The sequence below is a fragment of the Salvelinus sp. IW2-2015 genome, linkage group LG6.2 (assembly GCF_002910315.2).
Source record: "Salvelinus sp. IW2-2015 linkage group LG6.2, ASM291031v2, whole genome shotgun sequence".
Taxonomy (NCBI): Eukaryota; Metazoa; Chordata; class Actinopteri; order Salmoniformes; family Salmonidae; genus Salvelinus; species Salvelinus sp. IW2-2015.
The window spans coordinates 9,975,241-9,986,422 of NC_036846.1; the positions used below are offsets into that span (position 1 = coordinate 9,975,241).

At 39.6% G+C, this 11,182-nt stretch overlaps 1 protein-coding gene across 3 annotated transcripts in view; it reads left to right on the forward strand.

The window, feature by feature from the left end:
- The window catches only part of LOC111965810 (gamma-aminobutyric acid receptor subunit alpha-2-like), a 58,076-nt gene extending 52,415 nt beyond the window's left edge, over nt 1-5,661 (forward strand). For all 3 annotated transcript variants that reach the window (XM_023990128.2, XM_023990129.2, XM_070444236.1), the window contains one exon: nt 558-5,661. In XM_023990128.2, coding sequence (XP_023845896.1) covers nt 558-866 — 309 coding nt within the window. In that variant the 3' untranslated portion in view covers nt 867-5,661. The remainder of the gene's footprint in view (nt 1-557) is intronic.
- The last annotated feature ends 5,521 nt before the right edge of the window (nt 5,662-11,182 follow it).

Below are 11,182 nucleotides of genomic sequence, written 5' to 3' on the forward strand. Positions count from 1 at the left end.
TGCCAAATTCTCTAAAACTATGTTCTCTAAAACTATGTTGAGGCGGCTTATGGTAGAGAAATGAACATTMAATTATCTGGCAACAGCTCTGGTGGACATTCCTGCAGTGAGCATGCCAATTCCATGCTCACTCAACTTGAGACATCTGTGGCATTGTGTTATGTGAAACTGGACATTTTAGAGTGGCTAGGACGGTAGAATGGAAAGCAGCATTACCTCTGTAACTAAGGAAATAGGGAATATATAAAATACTCATTCTGACCTCGCAAACATGTTTAAATTGTAAATAGCCAAGTGAATGAATGACATCAGAGTGAGCTGTGACAGTAATTTGTGTTGACAGTGTGGTGCCTGACAGCATATCGGAGGCCCGGCTAACCATTTTACCACTTCTCTGCATTTAGATTGATGCACTATCCTATCCCAGATCCCATTCATTATTATTAAGACCCTCCCCTGGGTGCATTCATCATCCAGGACTGTCTGGAACACATGCTGGCCGGAAGTGACAGGTTCGTCTGACGACTGCTAGCTACTAACTTTGGCTTCTTCCACAGAAAAAAGAGAAGGCCTCTGCCATGAAGAAGAACAACGCGTATGCCGTGGCGGTGGCCAACTATGCGCCCAACATCACCAAGGACTCTGGGTTGTCCACCATCGCCAAGGGCGGCGCCACTGACCCCAACATGGCGGTTGGCAAGGTGGGTGGCAAAACGGACCCAAAGAAGACTTTCAACAGTGTGAGCAAAATCGATAGGATTTCAAGGATTATGTTCCCAGTCCTGTTTAGCAGCTTCAATTTAGTCTACTGGGCCACGTACCTAAACAGAGAACCGTATATAAAGGATATGGTGCCCTCAACCTAGAGGTCTCTCCCTCCTGCATTGTAATACACCCGAATTACGGAACTAAAATACTTACCAAATACGACCAGTATCTGCTAACTCTTGGTTTGTTGRTACAAGACAGACAAGCCCTGGATTGCTTTCTCTCCCTCTCTGTCCTGTTTTTTCTACACCACYTTCTGCAGTGCTTTTGGAAAGAGCTGCTTTTGTAAATATAGATGTATTTTTAGTCATGACTTGTGTGTTTGGTTATGTAAATCAGTGAACAATACATTTRTTTTATCTTATGGTTTTATTGACCAGTGATGTTTACATGTTTGAAAAGTCTACGAAAGGAACCTTGAGATGTTTATTTGCAGAATCGAGAGATTTAAGTCAAACGTTATTTTWTTTTWTWTTWTTTTTTTCTTATGTTAACTTTTTTGGTGGCTAACAATTTAATATTTGTCGTTAACCAGTGATTTCTCAATTATGGTATGAAGTTATCTTTTTCTATACAAGCCAATGCAAAAAAATTGTAATTTTTTTTTTTTTATGCTTTTGTTGTATTGCAATGTAACTTATTATTGTTATACAAAATATCAACATAAGCAAAACAAACCATACTGTGTAATAATGTTTCAAGTTGATTATTATAAAAAAATATATATATATTTGTACATACTACGTTGAAGGCAGGTGCCATTTTCCTCACACAAACAGCACTGAACTGTGCAAAAGAAAGACCACAGGAAATACTGCAGCATGATAATCTGCTGTGCGGTTTCTTTTGTAACCTTTCCTCTATGATATACATGTATTGGATAAGACGATATTATGTACCAGAGCATGACAATGCGTTACACACACACATTTACACGCTACTCAATCACTAGCAAGAGTTATCAAAACTCAGAACGACAGATTTTTACCTTGTCAGCTCAGGGATTCGATCTAGCAACATTTTGGTTACTGGCCCAATGCTCTAACTACGCCCCCCCCCGTATTGAGCACCTAGAACTGAATGCTAACTTGATAAGGTTCTGTAACTTCTTTTGTCATGAAAAACATAGGTGAACTGCTTTTGAATCAGGGGTTGGAACCAAAATTCCATTCTGCTAGCAACAAGTCATTATGCTGAAAACAAAACTCTTTAAAAACGAATTATATAAAAAGTCGCCCTGCAAAGACATGCCAAACTTTGGGAATATTGATTTTTGAAGCACTCTAGTGCAGAGTTTTACAGCATTGCAACCATAGGAAAAAATACATTGATCATTTGATGTATTTTCTGTAAATGTTTTTATAACAGGATTTATTATGAAAGTTTGCACAAATACTGATATGTTGAAAACAATGTACAGTAACAGTCAAAAGTTTGGACAAACCTACTCATTCCAGTGTTTTTCATTATTTTGACTATTTTCTGCATTGTAGAATAATAGTGAAGACATCAAAACTATGAAATAACACATATGGAATCATGTAGTAACCAAAAAAAAAGTGTTAAACAAATCAAAATATATTTTATATTCTTCAAAGTAGCCACCCTTTGCATTGATGACAGCTTTGCACACTCTTGGCATTCTCTCAACCATCTTCCTGAGGTAGTCACCTGGAATGAATTTCAATTAACAGGTGAGCCTTGTTAAAAGTGAATTTGTGGAATTTCTTTCCTTCTTAATGCGTTTGAGCCAATCAGTTGTGTTGTGACAAGGTAGGGGGGGGGTATACAGAAGATAGCCCTATTTGGTAAAAGACCAAGTCCATATTATGGAAAGAACAACTCAAATAAGCAAAGCGAAACGACAGTCCATCATTACTTTAAGACATGAAGGTCAGTCAATCCGGAACATTTCAAGAACTTTGAAAGTTTCTTCAAGTGCAGTTGCAAAAACCATAAAGCGCAATGATGAAACTGGTTATCATGAGGTCCGCCACAGGAATGGAACACCCAGAGTTACCGCTGCTGCTGAGGATACATTCATTAGAGTTACCAGCCTCAGAAATTGCAGCCCAAATAAATGCTTCACACAGTTCAAGTAACAGACACATCTCAACATCAACTGTTCAGAGGAGACTGTGTGAATCAGGTCTTCATGGTCGATTTGCTGCAAAGAAACCACTATAAAGGACACCAATAATAAGAAGAGACTTGCTTGGGCCAAGAAACATGAGCAATGGACATTAGACCGGTGGAAATCTGTCTTTCGGTCTGATGAGTCCAAATGTGAGATTTTTGGTTCCTGCCGCCGAGTCTTTGTGAGACGCAAAGTATGTGAACGGATGATCTCTGCATCTGTGCAGAGAAGCATGGAGGAGGAGGTGTGATGGTGTGGGGTTGCTTTGCTGGTGACACTGTCGGTGAATTATTYAGAATTCAAGGCACTCTTAACCAGCATGGCTACCACAGCATTCTGCAGCGATACAACATCCCATCTGGTTTGCGCTTAGTGGGACTATCATTTGTTTATCAACAGGACAATGACCCAACACACCTCCAGGCTGTGTAAGGGCTATTTGTCCAAGGAGAGTGATGGAGTGCTGCATCAGCTGACCTGGCCTCCATAATCACCCGACCTCAACACTATTGAGATGGTTTGGGATGAGTTGGACGATGAGTTGGAGTAAAGGAAAAGCAGCCAACCAGTGCTCAGCATATGTGGAAACTCCTTCAAGACTATTGGAAAAGGATTGCAGGTGAAGCTTGTTGAGAGAATGCCAAAAGTGTGCAAAGTTGTCATCAAGGCAAAGGGTGGCTACTTCGTGGAATCTAAAATCTGAAATATATTTGGATTTGTTTAACACTTTTTTGGGTTACTACTATTCCATGTGTGTTATTTCATAGTTTTGATGTCTAAAATAAATACATCCTTGAATGATAGGTGTCCAAACTTTTGACTGGTACTGTACATTTAAAATAAATGCAATTTTAATAACATGTATAAAAATATGTTAATGTCATTACCCAATAGTCTGTAAAAAATAAATGTGGTCTTGTGTGGGCAAATGGTTTAATACATTGCATTTGGAAAGCATTAAGACCGCTTCACTTTTTCCACATTTTGTTACGTTACAGGCCTTTTCTAAAATGGATTAAATACATTTATTCCTCATCAATCTACACACAATACCCATAATGACAAAGTGAAAACAGGTTTTTTAATTTTTTTTGCGAATTTATTGCAAATAGAAAACAGAAACCGTATTTACATAATTATTCAGACCCTTTGCAATTAGCCTCGAAATTGAGATCAGTTGCATCCTGTTTCCATTGATCATCCTTGAGATGTTTCTACAACTTGATTGGAGTCCAGCTGTTGTCAAATAAATTGATTGGACATGATTTGGAAAGGCACACACCTGTCTATGTAAGGTCCCACAGTTTACAGTTCATGTCAGAGCAAATGTGTCAAAGGAATTGTCTGTAGAGCTCCGAGACAGTATTGTGTTGAGGTACAGATCTGGAGAAGGGTACCAWAAATTTCTGCAGCAKTGAAGGTTCAAAAACACAGTGGCGTCCACCAACCACCAAGACTCTTCCTAAAGCTGGCTTTCCGGCCAAACTGAGCATTCGGGGGAGAAGGGCCTTGGTCAGGGAGGTGACCAAGTACCTGATGGTCATTCTGACAGAGCTCCAGAGTTCCTCTGTGGAGATGGGAGAACCTTCCAGAAGGACAACTATCTCTGCAGCACTCCACCAATCAGGCCTTTGTGGTAGAGTGGCCAGACGGAAGGCACTCCTTAGTATAAGGCACATGACWGCCCGCTTTGAGTTTGCCATAAGGCACCTAAAGACTCTCAGACCATGAGAAACAAGATTCTCTGGTCTGATGAAACCAAGATTGAACACTTTGGCCTGAATGCTAAGCATCACGTCTGGAGGAAACCTGGCACCATCCCTACGGTGAAGCATGGCTGGGAGACTAGTCAGGATTGAGGGAAAGATGAACAGAGCAAAGTACAGAGATCCTTGATGAAAACCTGCTCCAGAGCGCTCAGGACCTCAGACTGGGCCAAATATTTACCTTCCAACAGGACAACGACCCTAAGCACACAGCCAAGACAACGCAAGAGTGGCTTTGGGACAAGTCTCTGAATGACCTTGAGTGGCCCAGCCAGAGCCTGAACTTGAACCCGATCTAACATCTCTGGAGAGACCTGAAAATATCTGTGCAGCGACGCTCCCCATCCAACCTGACAGAGCTTGAGAGCATCTGCAAAGAATGGAAGAAACTCCCCAAATACAGGTGTGCCAAGCTTGTAGCGTCATACCCAAGAGGACTTGAGGCTGTAATCGCTGCCAAAGGTGCTTCAACAAAGTACTGAGTAAAGGGTATGAAATCTTATGTAAATGTGATCAGTCTTTTATTTTTATATATTTGCAAAAGAAAATCTAAACATGTTTTTGCTTTGTCATTATGGTGTATTGAGTGTAGATTGATGAGGGAAAAAAACGATTGAATCAATTTTAGAATAAGGCTGTAACATTACAAATTGTGGAAAAGGTGAAGGGGTCTGAAAACCTTCTAAATGCACTGTACTTAGTGCTGCTGGACCCTTCCACCCATTCCATTAACAGCAGTGCAATACACATATTGGTCTGTAGAGAAAAACTTGACTACCTGTCTCAGCTAAAGTGGGGTGGAAAATTCTCAGTAGGGTCTCTACTAAACAAATATGGTTAGTTTTGGAGGGGGACTGTGTTGTACAGACTGTAGCTGGCTTTTTACTCTCCCCCTACATAGCCCCCAATACAATATACTGTATATGAAATACATATTGGACTGTAGAGAGAACTTTATTACCTGTCTCAAATAAACTGGGGTGACAAACACTCAGTAGTGTCTCTACTAGTTTTTGAGGGGGACTGTGTCCCTCGCTGTTGCTGGCTTTTTTCTTACGGCCTGTTGGAGGCGTTTTTTACGGCCTGTTGGTGGCGTTTTTTATGGCCTGTTGCTGGCGTTTTTTACAGCCTGTTGCTGGCGTTTTTTACGGCCTGTTGCTGGCGTTTTTTACGGCCTGTTGCTGGCGTTTTTTACGGCCTGTTGCTGGCGTTTTTTACAGTCTGTTGCTAACGTTTTTTGTAGGACAGAAAAAATGCTTTGAACGTAAAATTACATTATTAACTGTTCCCATGCTTTAAAATAATGGTTATTTTCCGGAACATTATAGATTACTTTTGTTCCCGGTTCTGTTTCTGTTCCTCTAAATGTTTTGTTATTTTCTGGCTTTGTTCCCTGAACCAGTTCCAACCCCTGCTTAGTATGAAGTGGAATCAATGCAATGCATTGTTTGATGACTACAATGGTGCTACCTTCTTCTAAATCCTCAGATCAATTTAGCCATATTTCACAGGTTGATCATGGACCAAACACCCACAAGTGCTTCAAAGTAAAATTGGACCAGTATGTACACTCTATTAAAACATTTGTTTACCTTTATATAACGTTATCATGTATCTATATATGTTTGTGTTAAATATGTTAATTTTCTACCAATCTGCTCATCATTAACTTAGTGTTTTAATGGTTATGTACTGTAGGGCCCTGAGGTTTTCCTGTCAGCGCATACTCATATGAATGTGTTTATCAAATCTTTACTGATTTATTATTTCTTTTTTTCACCCATTTTCTCTCCCCAATTGGTAGTAGTTACAGTCTTGTCTCATCGCTGCAACTCCCGTACGGACTCGGGAGAGGCGAAGGTCGAGAGCCATGCGTCCTCCGAAACACAACCCAACCAAGCCGCACTGCTTATTGACACAATGCCCATCCAACCCGGAAGCCAGCCGCACCAATGTGTCGGAGGAAACACCGTACACCTGGCGACCGTGTCAGTGTGCACTGCGCCCGGCCCGCCACAGGAGTCGCTAGTGTGCGATGAGACAAGGATATCTCTGCCGGCTAAACCCTCCCTAACCCGGACGATGCTGGGCCAATAGTGTGCCGGTCACGGCTGGCTGCGACAGAGCCTGGACTCGAACCCAGAATCTCTAGTGGCACAGCAAGCACTGCGATGCAGTGCCTCAGACCACTGCGCCACTCAGGAGGCCCTATCTTTACTGATTATTAACATGTGCCAGCTTGTTTATGTCATGTTTGTTATTCACTTTACTCATTCTTCAAAAGTTAGATTTTGTCTCAAGAGTTTTTCATATATTATGAACTATTGAAGTGTACATTTTCATGTGTACTGTATGAATACTTATACATTACCAAATTTGGTGACATATAAAACAATTTCAATTGTTTTGTTATTAAGTTTGTTGAACAAATCACCATTAAATTGTGTTTATATGAGCAAAAAGCATAAAAGATGTCTTCTTATAACGACGCATCCCCATATAATGGTAGGGAACACAATCAGCCAGTGTTATGTAAAATGTGATATAATGTGGCTCTCCTCTCTGTCATCACCTCTAGCTAGTATAATCCAATATAAATCTAAAAAGGTTTATATCATATCATTTGAGAACTTGGTCCGATGAGTCATATCGATTTAATTAGATGTTCCACTGTGATATCTCATGGGAATCCAAGTTTACTGTAATTATTTCTATTTGTTTTCCATGTTGTGAACTGTCACACTAAATGTAATTCATGCAGACAGGTGAAAAGAAGACTTCAGTCGAGCCTCTGTACCAGTTGAAGTTCCTATAGAAATGTAGGGATGAGTGTGTGGATGCGATGCTCAGTGTTTGCTACAGTTACGTGACTTCAGGGCCAAAAGCAGGGATCTTGCCACRATTGCTCTGTTTACCAAACGGTTTTACTCATCAGATTGGATATGGGGGTAGAATGACTAATGTGCTGTGCAGATTATTTTAGGTATTTTAACGACTCCGCATCATGGTTCATCTGGAAATGTCAACGCATTAAAGACGATGGAGGAAATTCTCTCAACATTGTGTACTTATGGAACGTAATTTCTACTTTAAAATGCCAGACTTGATTTATCCTGTTGCTGCAGGATTATTTTCCTGCTCATAGAATTAAGATAGCATATACTGTACAGTATGTATTGTTTAGGGACATACAGTTTGCAGGTGTAAATAGAAATCCACCCGACATTCCTACACAAACAGCTTCTAATTTCTACAAAGCTCTAATTGTCTTTTTTTCCATAGCTGCCATCTAAAGACATAGAATATCTGAGTAAAGTTTTCAATTCATTCATTACACATTTGGTCTTTTGGTTTCACTCCACAGCTTCTCTATGAAAGGGGGGCTGAACTTCCTGATGTAGCCTCGGTTTCAATTCTCCTCATTAGGAAATGCGCCTGAGAACGAGATTTGGGTCTTGGAGGTGTGCTTTGATGTGAATGTCTCGTGTGTGTTTGAACGTGGAAAGCGTTTGTACTTTCACTCTGCCAAAACAGTACACAGTTGCAGTCACTCACCCTTCTAGATAACTTGAAACAGTCTAACCAGGTCTTGTGTCTTGAAGTCGCCTAGGGTAGCTAGTGCTTGCCAACTTATTTTGCCAATTTGCTTCAGCCAGCTGGTGTGTGACTGTGGCAAAGTTGGTTTGACATTGGATAGCCTATCTCTGGGGCTAGTTAGGGACTGTCAATAAATGTAACAATGTAAATGGGACAATATTTTAATGTTGCAAAAAATAATATATATATTTTTTTTTTATTGAATATCCGAAACATACAATATACTTGCAGTGAAGCCGAACAACAACTACACCATACCAGTTTTTCAACAGACTACCATTCAGAGCAACACACAGAAGCATCCAGGGTCAATGCCCTGCTCAAGGGCACGTTGACAGATCTCCCACCAGGCCAAAAAACGTGAACCCGAACCCTCCAAGATCCCCCCGGCAGTTCCCCAATAGCTGTCCCTCAACCATCCGAGACCCCTCCCACTGTCCCTCCAGAAGAAAAATACAATAAATTACATTCCCCACCCCCCAAGATCCCCCCCAATGCACCAACAACCAAGAAAGAGAAGGAACTAAAGAGAAAAAGACAGAAGAAAACAGCAAACAACAATGCAAAAAAAGCACAAAAAAATATATAATAAAAACAAAGGACATCAAGGACAACTGTATATGTTTGTGTGCATGTCTGGCACTATTACATGTATGTGTGTGTTCTTGTATGCGTTTATTTGAATGAGAGTGTGTATATGCATGTGTACAAACACCTGCACGGCATCAGCCTCAGGCAAACCGGCATTAGCTGTAAAAGCACTGCCCCTCAGTGTCACTCAAATGTACTTTTTATTATGTTTTATTTTGACTTTAGTTTTGACTTTTATCTTTGACCATCATTCTATCTCCTGCACACCAACTCCACTCCCACTKGTCTCCAATTCCACATCCCAACCCTCAGCTTCCCTCAGCCCATCCCACCTATCTCTGCTGGCCACCCTCTTCGGATTTCTACGCAACATATCTTTCTACTATCCTGTGATGTTTAACGTACAATTTCAATCTATCTAATCGAATAGAATCCACAGATTGCGAGTTGAAGATAAATACTTTTACTAAGAGTATTAGTAATTGACTGACCCGGTCTCTCCAAGTCTCCTAACAGTACTAATTCTAGGGTCAATTTTAGATMAATTCTATGCATTTTCAGCCATTCCTGAACCTGAGACCAGAAACAGGCTACYTGAGGGCAATACCAAAATAAATGGTCTATTGATTATGTATCCTCACAACAAAATCTGCAGAGCTTCGATGATTTTATGCCCCAAATATTTAGCATTTTGTTGGTGGCAAGAATTCTATATAATAATTTTAGCTGAAAAGCACAAAGTCTTGCGGTGTTTTATATATCAACTCATACACCCTGCACCATGGAATCGATATATCAACAACCCAACAATTTTGCAATCTGTATGGCACAGTTGTCAACATCCTGGTCCTCAAATGAAACTGGTATACTTTCCGATTTATGCTATTTTTATTCCTCCGCCAGTTTTGATCCTTTATATTGGGCAGACAGACAAGTTCCCTACCTCCTCTGCCACCTGCCTCCTGCATTTTTGGGGTGATGCTGTAATCAATTGGTTGTACTCTTGGATTGAGCAGACCTTCCCGTACAATTCTGATAACTCCATGAAGGACGTAACTCTACCATTCCAATTTACAATATAATTTAAGAACAAAATACCCTTTTCAAACATCTTTCCCAAAAATACAGGTATTTTATCAACCAGCACATTTGAGCTCAGCCATCATATTTGTTCTATATTTTCAGGGGGATGAAATTGAAATTGTAGCTAGCTCTGCAATGCTTGTTTGAAAAAGAGAGATACTCTGAAAAAAGTATGATTTTCAATTAATCGAAAATGATTCATGGCAATCTGCACAAAGGCAAAAAGGCTATTTTTAAACAATGGATAAGCTTTTCTTAGTAATCTACTTGAGAACCATTTAGTGTGAAGCTTTTAGAGAGGGGTTTAGTGCTTTTATATTTAATAATCTCAACCCACCCAATTCATATTCATTATATAGATAGGCACGCTTTATTTTGTCTGGTTTAGCAATCAGAAAAAAGCGAGATATTTTTTGCTCACRTGATTTGAAAAATTAATAATCAGGAGTAGGCAGCRCGCCATAAGTAAGTGAGTAAACTGAGATATGACTAAGGAGTTAATCAGGGCATTTTTTCCATAAATAGACAGGTATTTACCTCTCCATGGTTGCAGGATCTTTTCTATTCTATTTTCTATTGAAATTTGTTGTGGAGAGCTTATTTATATATTTTGTGATATGAATACCAAGTATGTCTACTTCACCATCAGCCCATTTTATAGGTAAACTGCAAGGTAATGTAAAAGTTGTATTTTTTAAAGATCCAATATGTAATATTGTACACTTAATTAGGTTAATCATAATCATAATTAGGTTTTAGTCCAGAGAGTACAGACAAGTTATCTAGATCTTCAATGAGACATTGTAGGGATCTAGCTTGCGAACTTAATATAAAACTTGAGTCATCGGCATACATGGACACCTTTGTTTGAAAGCCTTGGATTTCTAATCCTCTAATGTTGTTATTGGATCTGATTTTAATAGCTAACATTTCGATGGCCATAACGAATAGATATGGTGACAGCGGACACCCTTGTTTAACTCCTCTTGACAGTTCAAAACTCTCTGAGAAGTAGCCATTATTTACTATTTTACACCTGGGGTTGCTATACATTATTTGTACCCATTTTATAAGAGAATCACCAAAAGTGAAAAAATCAAGGCATTTATAAATAAAATCCAGTCTTACTTTATCAAATCTATCAAATTTATCAAATTTATAAAATCCCCTATAAATACCAGGCCTGGCTTCTTAGATGTTTCATGATGTTCTATTATTTCTAGTAGTTGTCGTATATTAT